The 26,513-nt window shown below is 39.4% G+C and overlaps 1 protein-coding gene across 4 annotated transcripts in view; it reads left to right on the forward strand.

Annotated features, from left to right (window-relative positions):
• Positions 1-26,513, forward strand: part of jam2a (junctional adhesion molecule 2a) — a 44,508-nt gene that overhangs the window by 12,410 nt on the left and 5,585 nt on the right. Inside the window, exons 2-9 of one of the 4 annotated variants that reach the window (XM_041781575.1) lie at positions 10,264-10,329; positions 10,477-10,587; positions 13,114-13,263; positions 13,343-13,530; positions 13,643-13,745; positions 19,895-20,002; positions 20,142-20,157; positions 24,351-24,422. In XM_041781575.1, the coding sequence (XP_041637509.1) occupies positions 10,264-10,329; positions 10,477-10,587; positions 13,114-13,263; positions 13,343-13,530; positions 13,643-13,745; positions 19,895-20,002; positions 20,142-20,157; positions 24,351-24,422 (814 nt within the window). The remainder of the gene's footprint in view (positions 1-10,263; positions 10,330-10,476; positions 10,588-13,113; positions 13,264-13,342; positions 13,531-13,642; positions 13,746-19,894; positions 20,003-20,141; positions 20,158-24,350; positions 24,423-26,513) is intronic. The other 3 variants (XM_041781576.1, XM_041781578.1, XM_041781577.1) reach the window with 3 other exon arrangements.

The raw sequence follows: 26,513 nt of genomic DNA on the forward strand, positions 1-26,513 counted from the left end.
TGCTCTTTTTTGGCCGAGCGTGCGTGCGTTTGTGTCAGTCAGGGGCGGCAGTGGAGTGCGGGCGTGTTGTCAACATCGCTACATCTCTCTTCCCTCAAAGAGACACCCTTCAAGGTGGCGGGCGGCCTGGTCTCACACTATGTGACAAGAGCTTCTCCCATTCACAGTCCCACTGTCTGAGAGGATCTCCCTCGCCTTCAATCCCACTCTCTCTTTTATTCATGCTTCTGCGGGTCTCTGTTTCCCCCCACCACTGCTCCAACCAACCTCCACCCGCTCCCGTTCTCCTCCTCCTCCTCGCTCTCCACGACTTCATTTGTATTCTATTCTTAGGGCGGCTCATCTCTCCTTTGTCGTTCTTCGCCGTCCTTTTTTTCTAATCTTATTGTACCTCCCTCCCTTCGTCTTGTTCATCCGTCAGTGACACAATGCTCCTCGGAGGGTGTCAAGGTGCGCAAGCCAAGGCTACGTTGATAATCCTGTTACTCTGCCGCAAGTCAACACATGGCCAAGAAGAAGAAGATGAGGAGCGTCGTCTGCAGGGAGAGTGTGCAGTTTTAATTTGCTTAGCGCTGAGTTTGACCAAGTGAGGCTGGTGTGAATTGAGCCAACTTCAGGAAAAGCTTTTAAAAACTTGAGTGGTTTCGTCAGCTCCATTTTGCAGATGACATTATTATTGAATAGGCTGTTGTTTATTCAGCAGCAGATTTAAAAATAGCTGTAGTTTGGAAATTAGGAAGAAGACAACCCATGCTTACTTGGTTTTTACACCCAACTTTGCATTCGTTTATTGCTGTCACAAAAATGAGTTAACTTTTGTGTCATTTGTAAAAATTGTGCAGCTGGCTGTTATTAAAAGTCCCTGTGTGACATTTGGCCCGTGTGGATTTGACCTAGAACTGACTTTGTTATGCCTCCACGCCGGCTAAAGCCAAAGCCAGAGGCGTTATGATGTCAGGTTATCGCCGTCAAAGAAATAGTCAAGGTTTGGAGCTTTATGTTTTCATGATTTTCCACTAAACTTTAGGAATGTGGGCCAGAAGCAGCTGTGGCCTGGTGCATTATGTTTTGAACTTTCCTCCTGTCCGTTTTAGAGCCTCTGCACCAGTATCTGATGCCAGATAGCAAGTCCAGGAACTAATTCTCTATTAAATTGAGGTCTGGGTTGGATTCGGCCACTCCAGAACATTCCCCTTGTTGTCTTTAAACCATTTCTGTGTAGCTTTCTCTGCATGCTTCGGCTCATTGCATTACTGGAAAGTAAATCTCCTTCCAAGCCATAGTTCTCTTGCAGACTGAATTAAATTGATTATTAATTTTACCCTCTACCTTAACAAGCCTTCCAGAGCCGGCTGCTGAGAAGCATCCCCACAGCATGATGCTGCCGTCACCATGCTTTACAGTGAGGATTGTGTATTTGTGGTGAAAAGATTGGCAAAAAGTATCAAAAATGGGTTAAAAGTGGCACAAATGAGATAAAATTGGCAAAAAAGTTGCAAAAATGTCCTGATAAAGTAGTGAAAATGGGAAAAAGAGAGATTAAAAAGTGGCTTTAAGTGGCAAAACTTGGGTTTTATTCAATGCAAAAAGGGGCAAAAATGTATGAGAAAAAAGTGGGAAGGGTTTAAAAGAAATCAAAAGTGGCAAAAAAGTATCAAAATGTGTAAAAAGTTGCAAAAATATTACAAAATGGTTAGGTCCAATTGTAAAGGGTTAAAGCGTGACACAATGGGTTACCAGTGGTACAAAACGTTGAAAAACAGCCAACAAAGTAGTGAAGAGTGGTTAAAGGGTGATAAAATGGGTTAAAAGTGGCACAAACTAGATATAATTAGCATAAATTAGGTTAAAAGTGGGAAATGTGTTGCAAAAAGGTCTTGATAAAGTAGTGAAAAGGGGATAACCAGTTCTACGCTGCCTTCCAGGGTTGGCAGAATAGAAGCAACCCCACAGCATGATGCTGCCACCACCCAGGTTTACAGTTAGGATGGTGTAGTTGTGGTGAAAAGGGGTAAAAGATTGGCAAAAGGTATAAAAAAAATGGGTTAAAGGAAGCACAAATTAGATAAAATTGGTTAAAAGTGGGAAAAGTGTTGCAAAAATGTCCTTATAAAGTACTGAAAAGGGAATAAACAATGATAAAAAGTGGTTAGAAGTGGCAAAATTTGAGTTAATTCAATGCAAAAAGGGGCAAAAATGTGTGAAAAAAATAAGTGACAAGGGTTAAAAAGAGGTTTAAAGTGGTAAAAATGTATCAAAAATTGGTTAAAAATTGCAAAAATGTTGCAAAAATGGCCAGGTTGAGTAGTAGAGAGTGTAAAGTGCAACAGAAATGGGTTAAAAGTGGTACAAAAGGGTTAAAAGAGGCAACAAGGATCAAAATTGGGTTAGAAGTGGCAAGAAATGTTGAAAAATGGCCCAATAAAGTAGTGGACAGAGGTTAAAGTTTGATTTAAAAAAAATTAGATCAAATAAGCAAAAAATAAATAAATAAATAAAAATAATTGGTTAAAAGTGGAACAAATGTTGCAGAAATGTCCTGATGAAGTAGTGAAAAAGGGATAAACAGTTGAAAAGTGGCAAATCTTGTTTTTTTTTTTTCAGTGCAAAAAGGCAAAAAATGTTTGGGGAGTAAAAAGTGAGAAGGGTTTAAAAGACGTGAAAAGGGGCAAAAAATATCCAAAGTGAGTTAAAATTGGCAAAAAAATGTTGCAAAAATGGTTAGAGTGACAAAAATGGGTTCAAAACGGCACAAAAAGGTTCAAAGGGACAAAAAGTATCAAATGTGGATTAAAAGTGGCATAAATGTCGCAAAAGTGGCTAAATAAAGTAGTGAAAAGGGTTTAAAGAGGAAAAAAGTTTTAAAAAATGGGTTTAAAATGGAAAAGATGATGTAAAAATGTCCTGATAAAATAGTGAAAAGCAGTTAAAGAGTTACAGAAATGGGTTAGAAGTGGCAAAAGATGAGATAAAAGTCGCAAAAAAAGAGTTTAAAGTGAAAAACAGAGCTGTAAATGTCCTCCATGACTGTCTTTCAGGATTTGTCTTATTTTGACACATTCATTTTACCCTCTACCTTTACAAGCCCTCTAGTGCTGGCTGCATAGAAGCATCCCCACAGCATGATGCTGCCACCACCGTGCTTCACAGTGGGGATGGTGTGTTTGGTGTCTTGTCTGATGGCCAGAAGCTTCATTTCCTCCATATTCCTTCCATTTGTCAGGAGGTTTTTTTTTTCTTCATGGTGTAATGGTAGCCAGGAATACTGATTAACCAGTTACTGGGTCTTTGGCCAAATAAGCCTGGGTATCCTGGGTGCATTCAAGGACTCCCATGTTTCTGTTCATCTGTTGCTGCTTGGATGCAATCATTGGGTCCTTATTGTGACCTGTGAATGAGCTGATTAGATGTAGAGGTCAAAGGCCAAGGCCATTTGTCCCTTATATGTAAACACATCATCTCAAGAATGCTGGAGGAATTTTCTGGAAGCTCCTGTCCATATGTCCACTCTGACCTGAGGATGACCTGAACACATTCAGAGGTCACTGGGACCTCAGATCTTGTGAGCTCAGTAATTCAGGAGTACACTGAAGGATTATTGTGAAACCTGACACCAGCCTTCATCTGGACTTGGGGATGAGCTGATTAGATTTTGGAGGTCAAAGGTCACTGCGGCCTTAAATACTGAGAGGTTGTAGTGACGCTTGACCGTGTTGTAGTTTCCTAGAAGGTTCACCTTCTTTGACGCACTTGACTGGCTCTGTAATCCAAACACCCAGGCCCGCCCACAGAACAGTCTGGGCCCTGACAAACCCAGAGAATGGGCCCTCCCTAGTCCTGATTTACTGAAACATCATTATGTGTCTTGGTGCTAGCATCATGGCTAACAGTTATATCATTTTGGAGCTGAAAAGTGTGTCAAGCTGTAATTGGGTTCTGATGTCAAAATAACTTATCCACGCTAATCTTTAACCCCTACATCACTATGTCTGCCCCTTTTTCCATTTTTCCATTCATTTTTTGCCCCTTTTTTGCCTGACTTGACCCATTTTTGCCCCTTTTAATCAACTTTTGCCACTTTTTAACCACCTTTAACCATTTTCCCTCCTATTTTTTGTCCCTTTTTTGTCTAACATGACTCATTTTTTTCCTCTTTTACCCCAATTTTGCCACTTTCAAACCACTTTCCACCATTCCCTCACCCTTTTTTGCCTTACTTTACCATTTTTTCCAATTTTATCCCAATTTTGCCACTTTATAACCACTTTTCCCCATTTCCCCACCCATTTCTACCATTCTTGACCCATTTTTCCAATTAAATCCCAATTTTCCACTTTTTAACCACTTTTCACCTTTTTCCCAACCATTTTGTGCCCATTTTTGCCTGAAATGATCCATTTTTGCCTCTCTCATCTCAATTTTGCCACTTTCCACCATTCTCCCACCCATTTTTGCTTTACTTGACCATGACCCATTTTTTCACTTTAGCCCAATTTTGCTACCTCCTAACCACTTCCACTATTTCCCATCATTTTTCGACTAATTTGACTCATTTTTGCCCCTTTTAATCAATTTTTGCCACTTTTTCACTGCCTTTCACCCTTTTACCTCTCAGTAGCCAGATTTTTGCCTCATTAATCCTAATTATGCCACTTTCAACCACTTTCCACCATTCTCCCACCCATTTTTACCTTTCTTGACCTATTTTTTCCACTTTTATCCCAATTTTGTCACTTTTCACCATTTTCCCATCTGTTTTGTGCTCCTTTCTTGCTGACTTGATCCATATTTGCCCCTTTTAATCAAGTTTTTAACCAACTTTCACCATTTTCACTCCCATTTTTTGCCCTATTTTTGCCTCTTTTTTTCTTTTTTTTCCCACTTTCTAACATTTTCCTTACCCCTTTCTCTAGTCCTCAAGAATTTTGGCTATTTCAAAAAACTACTAGACATTTGCATTTCATTTAAAAGCAGCAAAACTCATAAGTCAGAAACCCTGCTTCAAGTCTCACTTTAGCAGGTCTGGGGACACTCCTTTCTTTCAAAAACTGGACCAAAACTGAGACAGTAGAAACCGAGCCATGCAAACACAAAAGAGTAATTGTTATGCTGTTATTCCAGTAAGCACAAAAAACGCCTTCGTTTAACACAAAAACAGCAACAGCACTTAGTTTCACTTAAGTTAGCCTGTTAGCACATTAGCTGCTACCATAACTTAGCAGCTTACAACAGTAAAATACCATCCTCTACTGACACCACCTTAAAACTCCACATTTGAAATGAAAATCTAGTCTTATCATCGGTCAGTCCTCATATACTGATGATCTCAACTGTAACCTCCACTAAAACAATGAATCATAGTTTATTTGGAGTATTCCTAAAAAAAAAAGACAGAAGCATCCACTGTTGATGGCTCAGTCCAGTCCTCCTCTCATCGATGGGTTAGCCTACATTGCTGCTACATATTAGCTAGGATGCCCTGAGCGTGAACGCCCAGCTGCAGGGAAGAGAGATGGAGCCCTCGCTATCAGCCCCAAGCAGTCCATGCACAATATGATTCTGTGTTAGGTAGATTTACTTATCCACGTCCACTGAAGCCACTCAGCTGTCTGCAGTTTCAGCTTCTTTCTTTCTTTTCAGCGATGACTAACTCAAAATCCTTCCATACACTGGAATCAGGCTGGAAGATGGCACGATTATCATGTAGTGTGTGCCAGACTATATGGTTTTTGCACTTGTCATCAGATTGTCATAAATTCTCTAAATTTTATCTAATTGGTTTCTTTGTTGGTCTGAAAAGTTCACTGCTTTAACTCTGCATGATTTGACTGCCATACTCAGGTTGCATAATTGTAACTCCTGGGCTAGATTATGCTGATGTATGTTAAAAATAAATATACGCTTTTCAAGACTGAAATCTGGGACGTTTTTGTCCTTCATCTCTACATCTTTTCTCCCTTTTTAGTGCTCAGAAAAATCTGTGAAACTTGAGTGTTTCCATCAGCTGCATTTTGCATATGACATTATTATTGTATGTATAGGCTGTTGTTTATTTAAAGCCCATTTAAAAATAGCTGTCGATGGGAAATTAAAAAGAGAGTCAATGGAAACTCCTGACTCTCTCTCAAATCCACCCAATGTGTCCAACTTCCTGTCTTTTTCCACACTTCCTGGCCTTTTGACTTGTTTTGCCCTCCATTCTTCAGCGTCACCCCTCCCTTTAGAGCAGAAAGGACTGGTAGTAAATCAGGAACAATGAGCCCACACAGGAATGCACTGACAAGCAGGAAACAAGACATCAGTCTAATGTCAGTGTTCTTGTTTTAAAGTTACTCATTGTATAGTTTTAATCTCACGCCATGCAGGAACAATGACAGGAAGTGTGCGCAGGTGGAGGAAGCAATGCTTTTAAGGACAAGTGGAGGTGAAATTGAAGTGTCGCTTTAAGAAATTTGAAGTTTGTTAGAAGTTCTTCACAGCGCTTAATGTTCAGAGTAAAGTCCCCCTGAGGCCCGTTCTATATTTATTATGTAATTTGCAGAAAAGCAAAGCCCTCAGTCTTAAATCCTTTTCCCTTTCTTGCAGACTTCTGGGAGATGTTTTCAGGCTTTCATGCAGGAGCAAAGACTGTTAGCTGTTCTTGGTGTGTGCAGGTTTCTAACAGCTTTAGAGAACAGGATGGAGGAGAGGGAAATATGCTTGCATATGGAAAAGGAAAACATGGTGAAGAGGGCTGCTCCTGTGTCCCGCCTGTCTGTCCCCTCCTTTACAAAATTCAAGATTTCTACAAATAATTTGGTCTTACAAGCGCCGCGTTTGTCATGCAATCGGATCAGGCAGCCAGAAAACCGTGTGAGAGGGCATGGGACGGAGCCAGCTTCATGTCATCCAAAGAAGGGCAAAAAGCATGGCGTGTGAGAGGACACGTTTCCTTTCCTGGAGTGGCCTCTTCACCTGTCCTGAACAGCCTGCAAAACAGCCTCAAAATAAGCAGCACAAAACCAAACATGTCTGACCAAGAAACACATGGAATTATCAGATATTCAGCTTGTTAGAACATTTCTTTGGTAAGCAGTTCTCACAATTGTATCAGTGCTTCCTGGCAATAAATCTTACCATTGGAAAGCCTGTATATTTCCCTTTTAAACAGGGCCACATTTGTAAGGAGCATGCATTTGTGGAATGAGCAGCAGAGCTGAGTATGTGGGAAATAAACAGGCTTTCTCGCTGTATAATATTTATTCTTAAGAAGCATTGTTAAAACAAAAATAATCTACCAAACACAAATTTCCTTACATTCTTACTATGTTTGCAATCTTCTTTTTCTTTCAAAAACAGCATTTCAGTCAAATTATGCCAGCTTCACTACAGTTTTTAAAGTAAATTCCAGGGCCCAGATGGCCTCGTGGTACAGGCTGTGGCTCAGACTGCATGTCTGTCCTCTTTCCAATTCTATCCACTGTCATCCACTGTCAATAAAGGCATAAAAAGCATGGAAATGCCTCTTTTAAAGTAAATTCAATTGACCATTTCTGCCATAATGTAGGGACCATATGACCCTAGAAATGAGAGCTGGTCTTCTGGCTCCTAGATGGCTTTTTATTTGGATCAAGTTTAACTTTTTAAATATGGATTGAACAACAAAATGAATCGCAAATGACACGTCATTACTTGGTTGCTTATCCTACAAGTTTTATTTACTAAATGGCATATCGCTGCTTCTGTTGAAAGCATGATTATGACAAAAACTAGGGTTAAAAGCTGTTAAAGCAGGGGTGTCAAACTCAATCACAGCAGGAGCCAGATTCTGGATTTAGGTCTAACCTGACGGCCTAACAGGGTCACCATTTAACTACAAACTATCAACCTCATTTTCACCAGTAATAAAATATTAAATAAAAGCACTGATGATAAATCATTTGGAAATTCAAAACAGTAAAAATGATAAGTTTAAAGGCTCAAATCTGAGCTAAAAATTCCAACTTATTAGTTCAAAAGATCAGAACACGATATTAAAAATAGAAAAATAATGTTTTAAAAGAGCAAATATATGAGGAGAAAGTTGAAATCATAAGTTTGAAAGGCCAAAATAGGAGATTTATTTTGAAATCATGAGTTTAAAAGTCAAAATATGACTTAAAATCTTAAATTGTGAGTCTGATAGGTAAAAAATTTGGGATTAAAAAGCCAAAATTAGGAGTTGAAAATGTCAAAATATGAGCTAGAATTCAAAATTATGACTTTCAAAGTTAAAAATATTTCTTAGATTTAAAACTGGGAGTGTAAAAGGTGAAAATACGATATAAAAAGTAAAAAATAATTAATATGAAATGTCAAATTATGAGAAAAAAACTAAATCATGAGTTGAAAAGGTCAAAATATGACTTGAAATTTAAAATTGGAATCTAAAAGATAAAAATGTGACATATAAAGTACAAATTGTGAGTTGAAAAGGTCAAAGTATGAAATGAAAAGTCAAAATCATAAGTTTAATATGAACTGCACATTCTTAACTTTCTATGAAATCTTTCTTACTATTTACTTTTTCAGATATTAATGGTTTAACAGGGATATTTAAAATAATCAAATTGAAGTTTACATTATCATACTGGAGGAAATCTGCAGACCTCATACTGGTGGGCCAGTTATAATACAGATATGGCATGATCTTGAGGGCCGGATATAATCGTTCCACGGGCTGGATTTGGCCCCCAGGCCTTGAGTTTGACACCCCTGCATTAAAGAGATGTAGCTAGCCTCCTAGCTCTGTACTAGACTCCTCAAGACTCTTGCCTTCCTTCATCTGGCTGCAGGACTGATGAAGTTTAGTGTTCGTTCATGCAGGACATGGTAGTCATACACTCAGCCGTGCTCAGCTGACAGCCAGTCAGCCAATCACAGCTCTTTCTCTTAACACAGCGGTCCATTTAAATATGACGTCCTTCTCATTAATCCCTGCTTGCATCAGTGCTGATGCTCCACACTGCTGCTGCTGGTAAAGCTTGACCTCCACCCCAGCCACCTCCTTTATAGTATAAGGCTTGTTGCACCCTCATATTCAGATTCATGCTACTATGAGTTTACTGCTTTTGAACTAATTGTATTGTAGTCAGTAGGCATTGTTGATATGCATATCGGAGTTTGTAGCCACGCACTCTTTGGAAAGTCAAAGCGTTCTGCAGAATTACAAATAAAAGTCATTTATTCTATCAATCATGTCGAGCCAGGGAATCATTGGGAAAAATCACATTATTGTAAATTGTAGTGGTTAAACTCAGTGTATGCAGAAATTGATGTGATTCCTAACCAATGATCTTCACTTCCTTCCTCATCTGAAACAGCCTCTAGTCGTCCCATTTCTAAGACACTCGCTTCCATGGACAAACACTATGAAATTTGAATTAGAGTAATTTTTTTGCAACTTAATTTCAATGTTTAGTTTAAAAGAGAACAAATAAACCCTGGTTCCTGTCATTTATTATTTGGTTTTCTTCCTTTTTTGCAGATTTTTTGGGGTTATAATGGCTTCAATGGCCATAGAGTGGATAATTGCATGTTCTCTGAAGACCATAAAGCAGCCCTCAGTGTCTAAATGTGTCATATTTGTTTACATTTTGGTTTTAAAGATGTAGTTTGTTATTCTCTAGTGCTGACTGTGGTGTAAAGAATCTAAGGAGTCTTCTCCGTGGGCTGGCATGCTTCTCCCTCGGCTAACCTTCACTCACATTTAACCTGTATTTAACAACAGGATGACCTGACAGTAATCCTCCCCCGTAAACCAATCAGTGCACAGGAAAGGCAGCTCCTGCTTCCTCTTCCTGTTTGGCTGAAGGGTATCAGTAACACACAAACAAAGATGGTGCTCCATCTCCTTCTTTCTAATGCCGCCACTCACATTGGGTTAATCTGGGGAAGGCACCTTGCTGACCTTGTTGTAACCTGCGCTTAAATAAACATACGGCGGGCTGCTGCTTAACCTGGCAGGATTACCGTGTGTGGTGGAGGAGGAGTAATCCTCGTTTTACCTCAGATGTCCTGTAAAAAGACTCCTGGCTGCTGCTTGCCTCAGACAGTAGAGTAAGACGGACCAAAGGCAGCCATTAAATATTCTCCTCTTGTAGTTGGCGGGCAATGAGGAGCACTTACCCAATTCACCTTGCCCCCTAATGGATGACAAGCGATATTGCTTCGTGAACTGCTCTCACCCGTCTCCTTCTCTTCTGTTTTTATATTTCCCCTTCCCCCTCTCCCTGCCTCCACCAGGTTCCCCGTCTTCTCCCGTCACAGTGACGACCAACAAATACAAGGTGGAGGTTCGAGAGTTCTCAGGTGAGCCAGAAAAAGCAGCTTCATTGCCTCATCACGTTTTTTCTCAGAATAAACCACACAGCTATAAATAGACCCAGCAGTTAAAAATGCCACTGATTGAAGGCGCCGGCCATAAATATCTCACTGGGCGTGTTTCTTTTTTCCCAGATGCGGTGCTGTCCTGCATGTTCCGCACAGAGCGAGACCAGAACCCGCGCATCGAGTGGAAGAAGAGGGGGAAAGACGTGTCTTTTGTCTACTTTGATGGACACTTCAAAGGTGAGACAGCGGCCTGTTGCTGTTTATCCCTCGGGTGACAAATGGGTGGTTTGATTTAATCAGCTTGCTAGAAAGCTGCAGAGGGTTTGCACATAATACAAGAGGAGAAAAACACAGGATTGACTGATGTAAGAGCACTCCTACCCAGTCAATGTGTCAGGGCCTTATTCCTCTTTATCCTTCAAGCTTGTCCTTTGTGGTTTAGAGCTTCCATGGTACAAATAAGCCCGAGCTAGTGCAAGAAAGAAAGTCGTAGATACACTGATCTCATCTTGGATATGCTATACCCCAAATGTTTAAGGAATGAAAAAAGGCAATACTCTTTCTACATGGAATAAAATGGAGTAAACAGATCACTGAAATACAGAGAAACAGCTACTCTGACTAGTTTCACATCCATCACTGATGTACTGTTTTAGGCTCTTCTTACTTGAAGTCAGAGGCCATGCATAAGTTCAATCTTAAGTCATGGTGTAAAGCGTACAAATACACAATATGATCCACAAAATATATATATCTGCAGATACCAGCTCAAAATTTTAATAATTGTATCAGCTTGTATCAAAATTTCAGACTATATATTTTTGAACAATAACTGGACAATGAATATCAGCCTATATCTGCTGTAAATATTGGCCTGTATCGCCTGTAGATATCGGCCTACATTGACTGAAAATATAAGCCAATATCAGCAAAAAATTGGCCTATATTAGCTACAGATATTGGACTTTATCAGCTGTAAATATTGGATTGCATACGCTGTAAATATTGGCCTATTTTGATTGTATCTGCCAATATAGGCTGCAAATATAAGGCTTTATAAGTTGTTAATAATGGCCTATGTCAGCTGTATATATTGGCCTATATCAGCTGTAAATATCAGCCTATATCAGCTGTGAATATCGTCCTATATCAGCTGTGAATATCGTCCTATATCATCTGTGAATATCGTCCTATATCAGCTGTATTTATAAGCCTATATCAGCTGTGAATATCGTCCTATATCAGCTGTATTTATTGGCCTATATCAGCTGTAAATATCAGCCTATAAAAGCAGTAAATATAGACTTATATCAGCTGTAAATATCAGCCGATATCAGCTGTAAATATTGTCCTATATCAGCTGTAAATATACGCCTATGACAGCTGTAAATATTGTCCTATATCTGTTGCAACTGTTGGCTTTTATTTGTTACACATATTGACCTATACTGGCTGTCAATTTTTGCGGAAATGGAAAGTCAACACTGGCCTATATCGGCTATTACTATCTGCTACATCACCTGTGAATGTCAGTGATATATAGCTTCTTCTATCATCTGAAAGCATTGTCCTATATCAGCTGTGACTGCCTGGCACGGTAAAATTTTCTATTTTGGTTTGCAGTTAACAAAAAACAAGATGGTGCCAGCAAAACAGCAAAGTCCGTGCCCTAAAATTTCCCAAAACTGAGAGTTACAGCTGACTTTAACACAGCAGATCAGCAGATTTGCTTCCCCAAAATCACTCAGCGATTATTTGGCAACTAGGTTGGTTTTAGTGTCAGTTCCTTTTATGAACTTCCAGCTAAAATCTCTTTCCGAGAAATACTTATGCAATCTTTATACATAAACCGGCCTTTCTGTTCTCAAACATTACCAGGGGTTTGCACTGTGTTGTAGAGCCTCCTTATTCACATTTATGGAGGCATCCCTTGTTGGTAGACTTTGACCATGAAACACCTTACAATTAAACCCGAAAGTCAACACTTCCGTCCAACTTTATTATTTGATTTTAAATTCAAGTTTGTGTTGAATTAAAGCCAGATGATTCCACTTTATTGGCTAAAGGTTTTTGTATAAAGGCTGCATAAGGATTTCTTGGAAAGAGATTTTAGCATGAAGTTCTCTGAAGTAGTCGCTGAATAATCGCTTGGTGATCCCAGGAAACAAATCTGATGATGCTGTAGCAAGGTCTGCCATAGTCAGCTGCAGCTCATTGGTTTGTGGGCATTGTGAAAGCTTACCAAATCAAATTCATTTGTCGCACTGTCTTCGATAGATCTATTTACTCTTGTAATAAGCTGTCTGTCATTGCGGAGAAGATTTCACAAATTTTTCGTGGGTATAACCTACATACTCAGCTCTGCTGCTCATCCCACAAATGCATGATCCTTATAGATTAGGCTCCATTTAATAGAGGAATAAACAGGCTCTCAAACAGTACAAGGTTTATTGCCAAGAAGCATTGTTACAATAATGAAATAATCTACCAAACACTGATGTTCTTAGTTTTTGTGCCCTACTGAAATCACTATAATGCTCTTTAAAAGCAACAGGAATGGCAGATTCAGACAAAAACTGAATTCCCTCTGAGTCAACACTTTCACATCGCCTTTTCATGCAAATTTAAAAACATCAGTAATGGTTCCTTTTTTGTATTGTCATGAAATCTTGAATGTTCTGTTATTTTTAGTCGGCAGCGATGGAAATTATGGATTAAAACACGCTCTTAGCTCTTTCATCATGGCCTCGTCTCCTCTCTCAGGTCCCTTTGAGGGCCGGGCGACCATCGAAGGAGCCACAGTGACGCTACAAAGAGTGACCCAGGAGGACGCTGGGGAGTACCGATGTGAGATTAGTGCCCCTCTTGACTCGGTCAACCTGGGTGAGACCAACGTCACGCTCAAAGTCCTGGGTAAGGCTGAGATAGAATGATGATAAAGGCTTGTTTTCTTGGTATTTTTTGGTCACTTTTATCGTATCTTGTCCTGAAGTTCCCCCGCACACCCCTTCCTGTGAGATTCCCAGTGGGGCGGTGACGGGCTCAGTGGTGAAGCTGCATTGTAGGGACCATCAGAGCATCCCACCGGCAACATACTCCTGGTACAAGGACAGCCAGCCAATCAGCCAGCCACGCCACGCCAATGCTACCTATGTAATCAATTCACACACAGGGATACTGGTGAGTAGATAAGGATGAGAGGGAGGAATATTAAGCGGACCGACTTCCTTAAAATCACGACTTTTTACATCAGCCTTCATCAGAGAGCCTTTTTCCCCTCTGTGCTCTGCAGGAGTTTAAATCTGTAGCCAAAGAGGACACCGGTCGATACAGCTGCCTCGCTTCCAACGGAGTGGGACCGCCAAAGATGTGCGAGGGGAAGCACATGACGATAGGTGTGTATGTGCTTGCATGTGTGTGTTCCTACACTTCTTCCTGCCTCTTCGCCCACACCTTTCAGCACTGGAGAAAATCAGGAGTGCAGTGGAGAGGAAAAGCCCACTAAACTTGTTTAACCCTGCTTCTGAAATCTTACACACCTTTACCATCTGATGTCACGTTCAGGCCCACCGTTTCTATTTTTAGAGATAATTTAATGGCCTCAAATTTGAGCTGAGTTGTTTGGAATCATCTTTGGTATGTTAATAAATAATTGAACCTACTCTAGTTAATAGGGGAATTGTGGTATTTTTAAACTCAGGCCTTATTATAATATGGGGTTGAAATGACTCATAGGTACAGAAATGCTTGGATTTGTTCCAGAAGATCACTTCAGCCGTGAGATTGGCTGAAATATTACCCTTGGCATCAAATAAACCAATCAGAACACATTCACTAAATGTCTTATTTCTGCAGGAACAGGCCCGTGTTGTTTTTAAGATTGTCTGGCTAGATTATGGCAAAGATACAGACGGATTTTTGCCACCACACTCAACTGAAAAAGAAGACATTTTATCAGGAGTTGCTTATTCGCTGAGATATACTTGCTGTAGCAACAGCTGCAAATGCTATGAAACCTCATCATAGGCTTCATACATGGGCTGTGTATGCCCTCAAAGTTTACCTCCACATGGGAGTGAGATGCAGCATCTACAAAAATTAAAGTATCATGAAAAGTTCATTTTTCCATGTGATTAAGTTTAAGAAAACTTCCATATAATCCACATCAATCTCATACAGAAGGAAATATCTCAGCTTCTTCTTTATTTATTTTCTAACCTGCACAATGACCTCACTTATCAAAGCAACAACAGCAAAATGTATTCATTAATGCTGTAGTACAATATAGCCTTTTTAATGCATTCACAGATCATGTTTTGGCATTAATAAGCGAAAAGTGGAAAGAAATGGGCAAATTTTTTTGAAAAAGGGCCAAAAGTAGTTTATTGAACTGGGCTTATTGAGTGAATGGTGGGAAAAAATTGGCCAAAAGTAATAACAGTGGCAGAATTGGAAGAAATTTTGTGAAAAATGGGCAATAAACAGCAAAGAGGTAGAAAAAATGGGCAAAAAAAAAAAATATCCCAAAGTTATCCCAAAAAGTTGCAAAAATGGTATAATGTTGCAAAAAGTGGCAAAATACTATGCAAAACAGTGGTAGAAAGGGGTCAAAAAAGGAAAAAATGGCATTAATGAGTAAAAAAAAGGCTAAAGATAAAGGATAAAGATTTATTAAAAAGGGAAAAAAGTGGTTAATTTAACTGGCTTCATTGAGTGAAAGGTGGAAAAAAGGGGATACGAGTAATGAAAGTGGCAAAAATTGGGTGAATTTTGTAAAACATGGGCAAAAAAATTCAAAAAAGTGGAAAAAAAATGTTCTAAAATGGTGTAAAAAAAATCCCCAAAAGTTACAAAAATTGGATAAGGATGCAAAAAGAGGCATGAAATGGCCAAAATTTAGAAAAAGGCCCAAAAGTGGTAAATTAAACTGGCCTCATTGAGTGAAAGGTGGAAAAAATGGGCTAAAGGTACCAAAAGTGGCAAAATTGGGCGAAAGGTTGTGAAATGTTCGCAAAAAACAGCAAAAAAGTAGCATAAAGGGCAAAAAGTGGCAAAAATGGGCAAAAAGCAGTAAAAAAAAGTGTCAGAAATGGGCGCAAAGGGTTAAGAAAACCCTGCAAATTTTGGGACATAAATGGGGAAAAAGTGCAAAAGTAGATAAAAGAGGCAAAAGATTCCAAAAAGTTACAGAAATGGTGTAAGGTGTCAAAAAAGGGGGCAAACTACCATGCAGAAATTTGCAAAAGAAGGAAAAAATGGCATAAATGAGCATCAAGTGTCAAAAAAGCCCATAAAAGTGATTTTAAAAAACTGACTTGGATGGGAAAAAGGTGGGAAAAAAAATTGGCAAAAAAAAAAACGGGTGAAAGGTGGAGAAAAATGTCATGGGCCCAGCCAGTTGTGTGGGCGGGGCCTGGTTAATTGAAAACCAATAAAAATGTTAATCACAAAAGGTGAAAGGAGACTTTAAGGAGCAGTGTTGGACTTATTTCACACAGCTGTAGCTGCAGGAATACGCGGTATAACATGCTGTCGTCATGTCCAGTTGCTGCCCTGCTGTGTTAGCTTTACTACGGTGCACACAAAGTGACAAAAATGCTCCTGATTAATGTGATTTTTAAAATTTGATGCATTAATTCGAACCTTAATTGCATTGCAATAATCATGTTCACAGTAACAGTCCTAGCTCTCATGAGGCTGATGTAGACAGCAGACTTCCATCTCTACTGCTGCCCTGATTTTAAGTGTTGTTGTTCTTATTCTGACATTTTTGTCTAAAGCAGTTAATTCAGATCTAACACTGGGAATTATGACACATTATATATTATTTAACCCAATGAGGCAGGGGTAGACCAACAACTCCTTCGTCCTACAAAGAAAACATATCTGTGATTGTTGGTGAAGTTCAGTGATGTAAAGGCTGTTTGTGGTTTAGAAAAAAAAAACTAACTCATTGATAAAAAGTATTTTTTCATCATTTTGACCCCAAAAGTTAAACCGTATATGTAAGAGAAGTAGAGCGAAGGTTTCACCATGCAGGAATCCAGCTTTATCACGGCAGATGTTCTGTGCACGGAATAAATGAAGATGATGGAAAATGTGATTGGAGTTCAGGCAAAGGCAGCAGATGGAGAAGTATTAAAACAGTGACATTTCCTGCCTTTGCTGACCCAGAAAACGGCGTTTTGATCTGCATTTTTGTTATATGACTTCAATGAAAATATACAAAAGAACGCCAGACCCATGACGAAGCACAGTGGGAGCAGAGTAAGAAAAGACTTTTAATGTTAAACAGATTTCTACAAAGTAATGTCAGTTAAATAAAAACATGTAATGTCAAATAAGTGTACTAATATTCACCCCTTTAAAATGACTTTTCTAATTCAATAGAGGTCCAGCTAATTGATGCAGTATCTGGATGGTCCTGGCTACCATTACACCATGAAGCTAAAACAACACAACATGCAACTCAGAGAAAAGTCAGGGGATGGATACAGAGTTTTGGAGTAATATTCCCTTGGACTTTGGGAGTACTGAATCCAATCAAAATGACTCGTTGCCACCAGGGGTAGACCAGCAACTCCTGTGTTCTTTTAGGAAAATGACGTTGATTTCATGAATGTAGTCTGATGACTATCAGCTGTTTCTAGTCTAAAAAGATAGGATTACAAATCATGTAGTTACCAGTGTTTGGAATGAAAATTTCCTCCCTTTGCTAATATAACCAGACCTTTACTAATTAGGGCCCGAGCACCGACCTCGGAGCGAGGACCCTATTGTATCTGTAGCCGTTATTATTATTTTTTTCCTGACTGGGAAATCGCAAATTTGGGGGCCTTAACATGCTCAAAAACTCACCAAACTCTACCCAAAATTGTCCCCCGCGAGAAATAACAACCTTTTGGTGGAACCGTGCAAAACCGTCCGGCAGTCGATTGTGGGCGTGGCCAAAAGTGAGATAGGGCCGTGGGTAACACCTACATGCACCAAAATTGGTACACATATAGATCATGATGAGACGAACAAAAAATTACATTACGGCCATCCTCTAAAATGTACAGGAAACGCGCTACGAAACGTCAAACGTCAAATTTTGGCGTTTTCAGGAAAGCGCACATGTCGCATTTGAACAAACTCATCCGAGGGCGTTCAACTGATGGACTCCTGAATTATTTGCAGAAACTAGACAACCTTTAGACCCCACGTTGTGCTATCTGTGACTTTTCGTCGGTAGGCGGGGCTGTAATAGGGCCCCGATTTTTGATGTGTTTTTTACAGTGAAATTCACACAATAACGCCTAATAAGTTTTCAGTGCTTACGTCAATCATCACCAAACTTCACATGGATAATCACACAAATATCCCGAATACAACCATGCATAAAATATCGGCACTTTGTCACAGCGCCCCTTTCTGGCGGGTGAACATTTTTTGCCTTAATTTTTCATGCGTGATTTGTGGGTTGCCACTAAAAATCCACCGTTCAACCTAGGCCTATGATTGTCGCTGTGCATATGGATCAACATCAGAGCTACAAAAAACCCATTTGGACCCATGCCAAAATCCCAACAGGAAGTCGTCCCAATATCACAATACCACTTTTTTTTGGCTCTGCCAAAATGGTTAAAGAGTCATAACTCTGGAACACATTGTTCTTTGTTACACAAATTTCATGTGCTTGATAACAGTCCATTCTAGAACACATTCATCTTTGAAAAATTTGAAAAATATTATAGCGCCCCCTCTGACAAGAGAAAGTCTCTCTCACATTCCAGTACCTACATGGTTGGCTGAATCATGCTGAAATTCACTCAGGTTGTGTCCAAGGAGTTGTCCTCACACATATCCCAGGGAAAAAATTTTACGCAAGAAGGCGTGGCCATGGCGATTTTTTGTCTGCCGTAAAACAGGAAGTATAATTTTCAGGGGCTTGTGATACTTGTAAAGCAATCAAACTCGGTGAAAAAATTCTCGTAGGCATGTTGAAAATATTGCTGGGTCGTTTTATTGGTGGGCGTGGCCTATTGGCTCAATGGCGCCCCCTTCAAATTTTCAAAAATTCAGTCCCCCCAGCTGGTTCAACCCAGGCATATCAAAATCGGTGTGCATATAAGCCTTCATCAGACCTACAAAAAAGCCATTTGGACCCATTCCCAAATCTCAACAGGAAGTCCACTACATTCATTGGATGAAACAGGAAGTAGAATTCTCAGGGGCTTTTGATATGTGTAGATCAATGAAACTTGGCAATAACATTGTCATGACCATGTTGGGATAACTCATGTGATGCCGTTGGTGGGCGTGGCCTATTGGCTCAATGGCACCCCCTACAATATTTCAAAACATGAGCCCCAAAAATCGGTTGAACCTACGATTCTGAAAACTGGTACACATATGTATCATGACAAGACCTACAAAAAATCCTCTTGGAGCCATCCTCTAAAATGCAAAGCAACTGAGATAATCAGCCAAAACTGGCCATTTTGGCCCATTTTTGGCAAATTCACAGTCCTCGCATCTGGAGGATCTCGTCCGAAACCACTAATCTCTTGGGCTCAAGACTGGTATTTCCTGAAACTAGACAAGATGGAGATGTCTCGTTGTGCTCTTGGTGAGTTTTTGAGCGGGGGCCTGGAAGTTATGTGGCCCCAAACTTTGATGACTGTTTTTTTCATCATTTTTCGCCCAAAAAATGGTGTAAAAACAACAATTATTGGCCATAACTTTTAAGTGCTTACACCAATCATCACCAAACTTCTCACAGATGATCACCCATGGAGGCTCTATCAAATCCTGCAACTTCATCAGAATCAATAACTCCGCCCCTGATGACATCACATTGTTGAATTTGCCACTTTTTCCACTTTTCTCACTTTAAAAATTCATCAAAAATACACCTTTAAACATAGGCAGATAGTCTTTGGTCTGCACATGCATCATGATCTCCCCTACAAAAAAGCAATTCAGACCCATGCCAAAATCCCAACAGGAAGTCCACCAGTGTCACTGCAATTTCACAATAACATCTTACTTTTTATCTCTCCCAAAATGGTTTCACAGACATAACTCTGAAATACATCATTCTATCTTACACACATTTCATGTGCTTCATAACGGTCCAGGCTAGAACACATTCATGCTTTAAAATTTTCAAAAATGTTATAGCGCCCCCTTTGGCAACACATAGTCCTTTTCATGTTCCAGTAGTTACACGGTTGGCCGAATCATGCTGAAATTCGCTCTGGTTGTTCCCAAGGAGTTGACGTCATACATATGCAAGGGAAAAAATTTTATGTGAAAAGGCGTGGCCTTAGCGATTTTTTGTTCGCCATGAAACAGGAAGTACAACTTTCAAGGGGTTGTGAAAAGTCTGACCCCATTAAACTTGGTGAAAAAATACTGCCGTGCTCAGCACGCTGCACAAGTTTGCCAACATCCCACTGTTAACACATACCCCGAATTGCATCACGCCCCGAGTTGCACAGGGGTGCGAGGGCTGCTTGCAGCCCTAGTTTTTATTGTTGTTCCCCCCTTTATTCTCCAGAGGATGTGAACGTGTCAGCTGTCGTGGCCGCCGTCGTGGTCGTCTGCCTCGTCATTGTGATCTGCGGCTGCGGAGGATACCTCCTACACCGCAACGGCTTCTTCAGTCGTGAGTTTTCCTCTTAAGTTCACTTCTTTGCCGAGCTACTAGAATGCATGAACAGTACATCAATTAGCATTTATCCCGTCCAAAAAAGTTGACATTGGCTCTGTTTCCCCTTCCACGGCCGTCCCGTCTCATCCATCAGCAGGACACAGAGGAAGGTAAGAGCTCTGTGATTGCATTAACATCGATGTGAACAAACAAGCTAATAACCTAAGGATTGTGGGAGGAGGAGTAGGGATGGTGGGGGGGTTGTTGTTGCACTTAGGCTGTGTCTGTTTGCTGAGTCAGGACTGTACAGAGTGACAGCTGTGGCCGTGTGAGTCTTTATGTGAGCTGCAGCAGGGCCTGTGTTTCTACTCATGCGGTGATTGGCGCCAACAGATGTACAGTCCACTGGGAACGGCTTTTTTCTCCTTTAATCGATGGCGACTTCCAGGCACATGTACATCTGTTGGAATTATGTCAAACTGTAGACAGACGATCTAAAAATACAAACCATTAAAGGAGGGGAAATAATCACTGCAACTTAATTATGGAATAATCACTGGCTGTTAATCAGCATGGAGGGGATATTGGCAGGAGGATAAATTGGGAGTGTTTAAAGTGTTTGGATGGGTAGTTTAAGATGGATTTGTTAGATATTGGAGAATGAATCCGTGCTGTACCAGAGCCCTGCGAGTGCACTGTCTTCACACACGATTTGCCGTGTCCTGAGTGGGCGTAAGGCCGTTTTGATGCTTGACTGGCCGTCGAGACGTAAATGCATGCCCTGGTGTGACTGGCCTTATTCGCTTGACTTTATGTTATTTGATTACTGGCCTGTTACTGCGCAGAGTTTGATGGAGAGTCACTGCGGAGCTCTCCTTGACGCTGATGCGAAAGCTCTTTGTCTAGGTTAAAGTCTGATGCTTATCCCACTGAGCTAACTGGAGCTGTCAGTGTCAACTCCCTATTTATAGAACAGGCTTCTTCACAAAGGCTCAAAGACAATGTGACATGATATCTGATGCAACAATGGTAGGCACAACTTACCAGTGGAGAGGCGCAGATTTCAGCTCAAACTCTGCCTTTTTAGGAGAGAAATGTTCAAACAGAAGAGGTCAGATGTTTGATGTGACAGACAGAGCTACAGCGGCTATAAAAAGGCTACGCCCCCGTTAGAATGTTTTATATAAAAGACCAAGATATATCAGAGTGTTATCCACCTTCAGCGTAACCTATTACATTTATAATTCTAATAAAAAGACAAACAACATCTTTAAGAGGCATCTGACAGCAGACCTCTGCAATAGGGAGACCCGAACCCTCTACCAGGGTGGTGGAAAGTGACGTGCTAACCCTTGTTGGGCTTTTTACTTAGTTTTTGGAGTGTTATTTTTAACTTTATCACCCTTACCCTAACCTTTAGGGCTCAGGTGCCTAACCCTAACCTTCAGGGTTCTGTTGCCTAACCATAATCCTTTTGGGTTTTTCATTCTTTCTGAGGTGTTACTTTGAATTTTAACCCCATCCCCCTTAGCCTAACCTTAACCTTCAGGGTTCTGGTGCCTAATCCTAACCCTCTTTGGGGTTTCCTTAGTTTGTGGTGAGTTAAATTCAAATTTACTCCCTTGGTAAATCTTTTCCAGCTTATCTGTTGCAAATCTCTGTGACAGGGAAATCCTGACCATATTTACCATATTATATATAAATATATTACCATATATTTACCGCTACATGTCAGACCAGACATTAATGAATAAAAATAGAAGATCTAAAGAGGGTTAGGGTTAAGCAACTGAACCCAAAATTGAAAAATAACATACATAAACCAAAGAAAAACCCAACAAGGGTTAGTACATCACTTCCCAAGAGTTGAGGTCACCCCACAATGAGGTCTGCAGCCAAATCTTTTAGGAGGAATAATAAAAATAGAAAATAATGAAAAGTAGCAAATATGTGGTTGCATAAACATACACCTTTAACATCTTTGACTTCAATACATTCAGGTATCCAGACTTAGCTTTTAAAGTTGTACCGAATTTCACAGATTTACCAGAGTGTTACCTGTGTACAGCCCTCCTTTGTACCCACAGATTACAGGGACATCTAAAAAATTAGAATATCATGTAAAAGTTCGTTTTTTGTAGTGATTTACTTACAAAAAGTTACAATTTTTTATCTTCTGGGTGTATCTCATACAAAGTGAAATATCGCAAGACTTCTTTGTTTTAATCCTGATGATTAAGGCTTATAGCTCACAAAAATCCACTATCTCACAATATATGAATATAGTGGAAAGTCAAATTTTCAAATGTTTCCTGAGGCTTTATTCTCACATTCTGGTTCCATTCACACAACCACCATCGTGGGGAAGACTGCTGACTTGACAAATGTCCAGAGGACAATCAATGACACCCTCCACAAGGAGGGTAAGCCACAGAAGGTCACTGACTCTGGCTTTATCAAGTCAAGAGTCAGTGCTATTAGCCTACTAGGAGACTTTAGAGACTTTGATTCTTCCGTCTGCTGAGAAGCCAAAACTTCCAGAAACTCGTCTGCTGACCACGGTGTGTCTGTGTTTGATTGGCCAGACAACTGGTCTGACCTGAACCCTGAGAGAATCTCTGGAAGATGAGAAGTTCAAAAATCCAGACAAGCTGAAGGCTGCTATCAGAGCAACCAGCAGTGCCACGGACTGATCGCCTCCATACCCCGTCACATGGATGCAGTAATTTGCGCAAATGGAGCTCCAGTCAAGCACTGAGTGCATAAATGTGCAGAATTCTCCAGAACATTTCTGTATTATAATGTTTTGTTCTGTAACATTCAAATATTTTGAGATAGAAGTTTTGATTTTAATGAGCTGTAAAAATAAATATGCGATTCCAAGTTAATTAGAAATTAAAGTATGTTTGCTTTTTAAAACAATGCTTGAATATAGAAGTAAATGAAAGTTTAAGGGCCCTAGAGTGGAGCCTTGGGGAACACCAAACATAATACAACAAGTATATTTAGTTTTTCTTTGTAAGTGGGGCTGAAAGTCCATTTAAATTAAATTTAAAGGTAAAGTAACATTATAAGGCCAGGTGTAATATGTGTGTAGATGTTAAATGTGATTTTTCCACATGTGTACCAAACCCACAGAAAGACACAGCCAGAAAAGTCTTACATAAGACGTGGGTTACCGGGGTGTTTGACTGCTGCATGTGATTGGCTCCCCACTTGACCTGCTTAGCCCAGCATTTCACTCAGCTCTGCTTCATCATGATTGGCTGCATGTTTGATAGCATTAAATGTATGAAATATTTAATCATTTATATGCCTGTGCTTGAATGTGGAGGTTTTCCTCTTGGTTTGGTTATTTTTGTTTTGATTTGGATATTTTTAAGGCAGTCTTTCTTCCCAAACATTCACATTTGAATGTTAAGATCACTGACTGCACATCTATGATTGTTCCTCTGAATGTCACAGCTGCATGTACAGTGTGCTTTTCAAGTTCAATGCATTCACATCCATGCCTTCAGGCTAAGTTCACCAAATGCAAAGACAAAAATCAGGCAGGGATGTCTGTCTGTGTGCTCTTTGTCCTAAATCCTCTCAGATGGAGAAAATAAAGAAGTCTTTTGCATGCAACCAATAATTATTTCTGGTATTAATGCAAAAATGCAGCCGACAACACAACACATTAGAGGTCGGTTCATGCACAGGAACAGTCTCATCGTGTTGTTTTGGATCTTTAAGACTGGATTATCCACTTTGCTTGCAAGACTACAAATCTGAAGGTGAAAGATGCTGTTCTCAGAGTGAAACTGAAGGCGTGGATTTTAATGCTCACACTTTTGAAGCACAGTTTACATGCAGCAGTCTGAATCCAGCTCAAGCAAAGCACATCTCTGCTCATCAACAGCTTAATTAGGCACACCTATTCAGCTGCTCGTTAAGACAATTATAAATTAACCAATCATATGGCATCAACCATAGACACAGTGAAGACGTGCTGCAGCTCAAGCGCAGCATCAGAAAAGGGGAGAAAGGTGATTTCCTTGTCTTGACCATCTCTACATGCCTAAATGCATTGGAGCTGCCACGTGATTGGCTGATTAGATAATTGCATTAAAGAGCAGCTGAATGAGTGTACCTAATGAAGTGGTGGGTGAGTGTATGTGCAAGCAGGGAACACTTAAATTCAGGCTCATGGTCATCAATCTTGGACTAAAAATGAATAAAGCCATTCAAGCACATCCCTATGAATGATTTGATATTTCATACGTATAACCTCAGACTCCAGACCAGCATGGTGTGCAGTGCGAGTACAGAACGACCTCTTTGTTGTTGACCCTTGTTAAAGCCGTCACACTGACCCCTGCAGGTCATTTTGGATCTCCCAGTGTCACGGTGCATCCCACATCAGCAGCCAAACCCTGCACAGAACTGAAGACACGTGAGTGATCATTAGGAAGGCAGATATGGAAGAAATTCAGCATCATAAGAATCGATTTTTCCTCCACAGCTGAGCAGCAGAGTGTTAAATGAAAGTTGGACTGATGAATGAGGAGTAAATGATAAATTATGTCATTAATATTCGATTGCTAAGATGTTGGTTAGCTGACTTTTAGGACTGCCTTGCCAGTTCCATCCACTTTCCTAAAATTTGCCAATGCATTTGTGCAATTTAGATGTTGCTCTCTTTTTTGGTTCTAATATGGCCCAGTAATGTCTAATTTTGTTGCTGTAGTAGACAAGTAGAAAAACAAGTAGAAATGTCTCATTTGTAATTCAATTTAAATGTCATTTAAAGAGTTTTAAGGCCTCTGGCTTGATTTTTGATGTATTTTCATGGCATTTGTACCCAATGCCCATAATGCATTGTGTACAAAAATAGTAACACATTTACCCTTAAAACCAAACTGGACACCACTGACATCCATTATCATTCGATTTTTTTTTTTATCCTGGAGATGAACATAGTAACATGCACTCCAATATTTTAGTATTTGTCTTTTTAGTTTTTATTAAAAAAAAGTTGTAATTGTTACTATTTTCCACCAGATGGCGTTGTTTTCCCTTATAATTTTTTTAACATTTGACACTGGGACTAAATTAATGATGCATAAAAATTAATGTTGCTAAAAAGATTTGACATGCCAGGCTCTGATGAACAGAAAGAAAAACATGACTTTCCATGTGTTATATTGAAAAAAAAAAAAACTATTTTCTCACATTTTCCCATCTGAAACACAAGGGGGAACAGTGACAAAACCTGGCATTTATAGTGTTAAATTTCCGAAAAGATATGATTATTTAATTCATATACGTAGAGGGTGAGTCTGTTGGAAAGATTGACCTAAAATAAAAATTTCAAAAATAAGAAAGTATAATAATTTTATAGCCTCATCCATAAAATGAGCCATTTTGGTCCTTAAAGGCTCATGTGTTGCTTTTTTAAACATTTGACACTGTGCCAAAAATAATAATGCATAAAAATAAATGTTGCTAAAAATTATATACGAGGATGAAAAAATTATCTACTATCCATGTATTATATTGAAAAAAAATTGTTTTTTACTTTTTCCCATCTGAAACACAAGGGGAGCAGTGATTGTACCTGTCATTAAAAGGGTTAAATTTCTTGAAAGATATGATTATTTAATTTTTATGAGTAGATGGGGAGTTGTGTGAAAAGATTTACAAAAAATAAAAAAAAATTAAAAACATGAATGTATGATAATTTTATAGCCTCCTTTATGAAATAATTTTGGTCCTTAACAGATTAAGTGTCGCATTTCTTTAGGATTTGACACCGCACAAAAAATATTAATGCATAAAAATCAATGCTGCCTTAAATTTGATGCATAAAACAAGCGCCGATGACCAGGAAAAAAAAAATCTCATTTCCATAACTCTTTTTATTTATTTATTTATTATTACTTTTTTCATCTAAAACATACAGGGGCATGGTCAAAGAACCTGGCATTCAAGGGTTAAATTTCTTGAAAGTTGTGTTTATTTTTTATGAGTAGATGAGGAGTTGTGTGAAAATTAAGCAAACATAGCCTCATTTACAAAATGAGCCATTTTTGGTCCTTAAGGGCTTATGTGTCGCATTTTTTTTACATTTGTCACTGCACCATAAATAACAATGCATAGATATATGTGTCGCTAAAAATATTGACAAATACCATAATAATATGACCAGGAAGAAAAAAATCTACTTTGTATGTGTAATTGTGAAAATAACACATTTTTAACTTTTTCCCATCTAAAACACAGCGGGGCATGGGGTAGAACCTGATATTTAAAGGGTTAATTTTTTTCTAAAGTTATGATACATTTTTATCAGTAGAGGGGGAGTTGGTTAAAAAAAATTAACAACAAATAATAATAAAAAATAAATGTATAATTTTATAGCCTTATTTATGGAATAAGCCATTTTGGTCCTTAAGGGCTCTTAAGGTTGTAAAATTTTAAGGGCCTCCAAAGGTTAATATAAATCCTTGTTAGTCCATTTAGATTAAACATTTAAGACGTATTT

This window comes from Cheilinus undulatus, linkage group 24, assembly GCF_018320785.1.
Source record: "Cheilinus undulatus linkage group 24, ASM1832078v1, whole genome shotgun sequence".
Classification (NCBI taxonomy): Eukaryota; Metazoa; Chordata; class Actinopteri; order Labriformes; family Labridae; genus Cheilinus; species Cheilinus undulatus.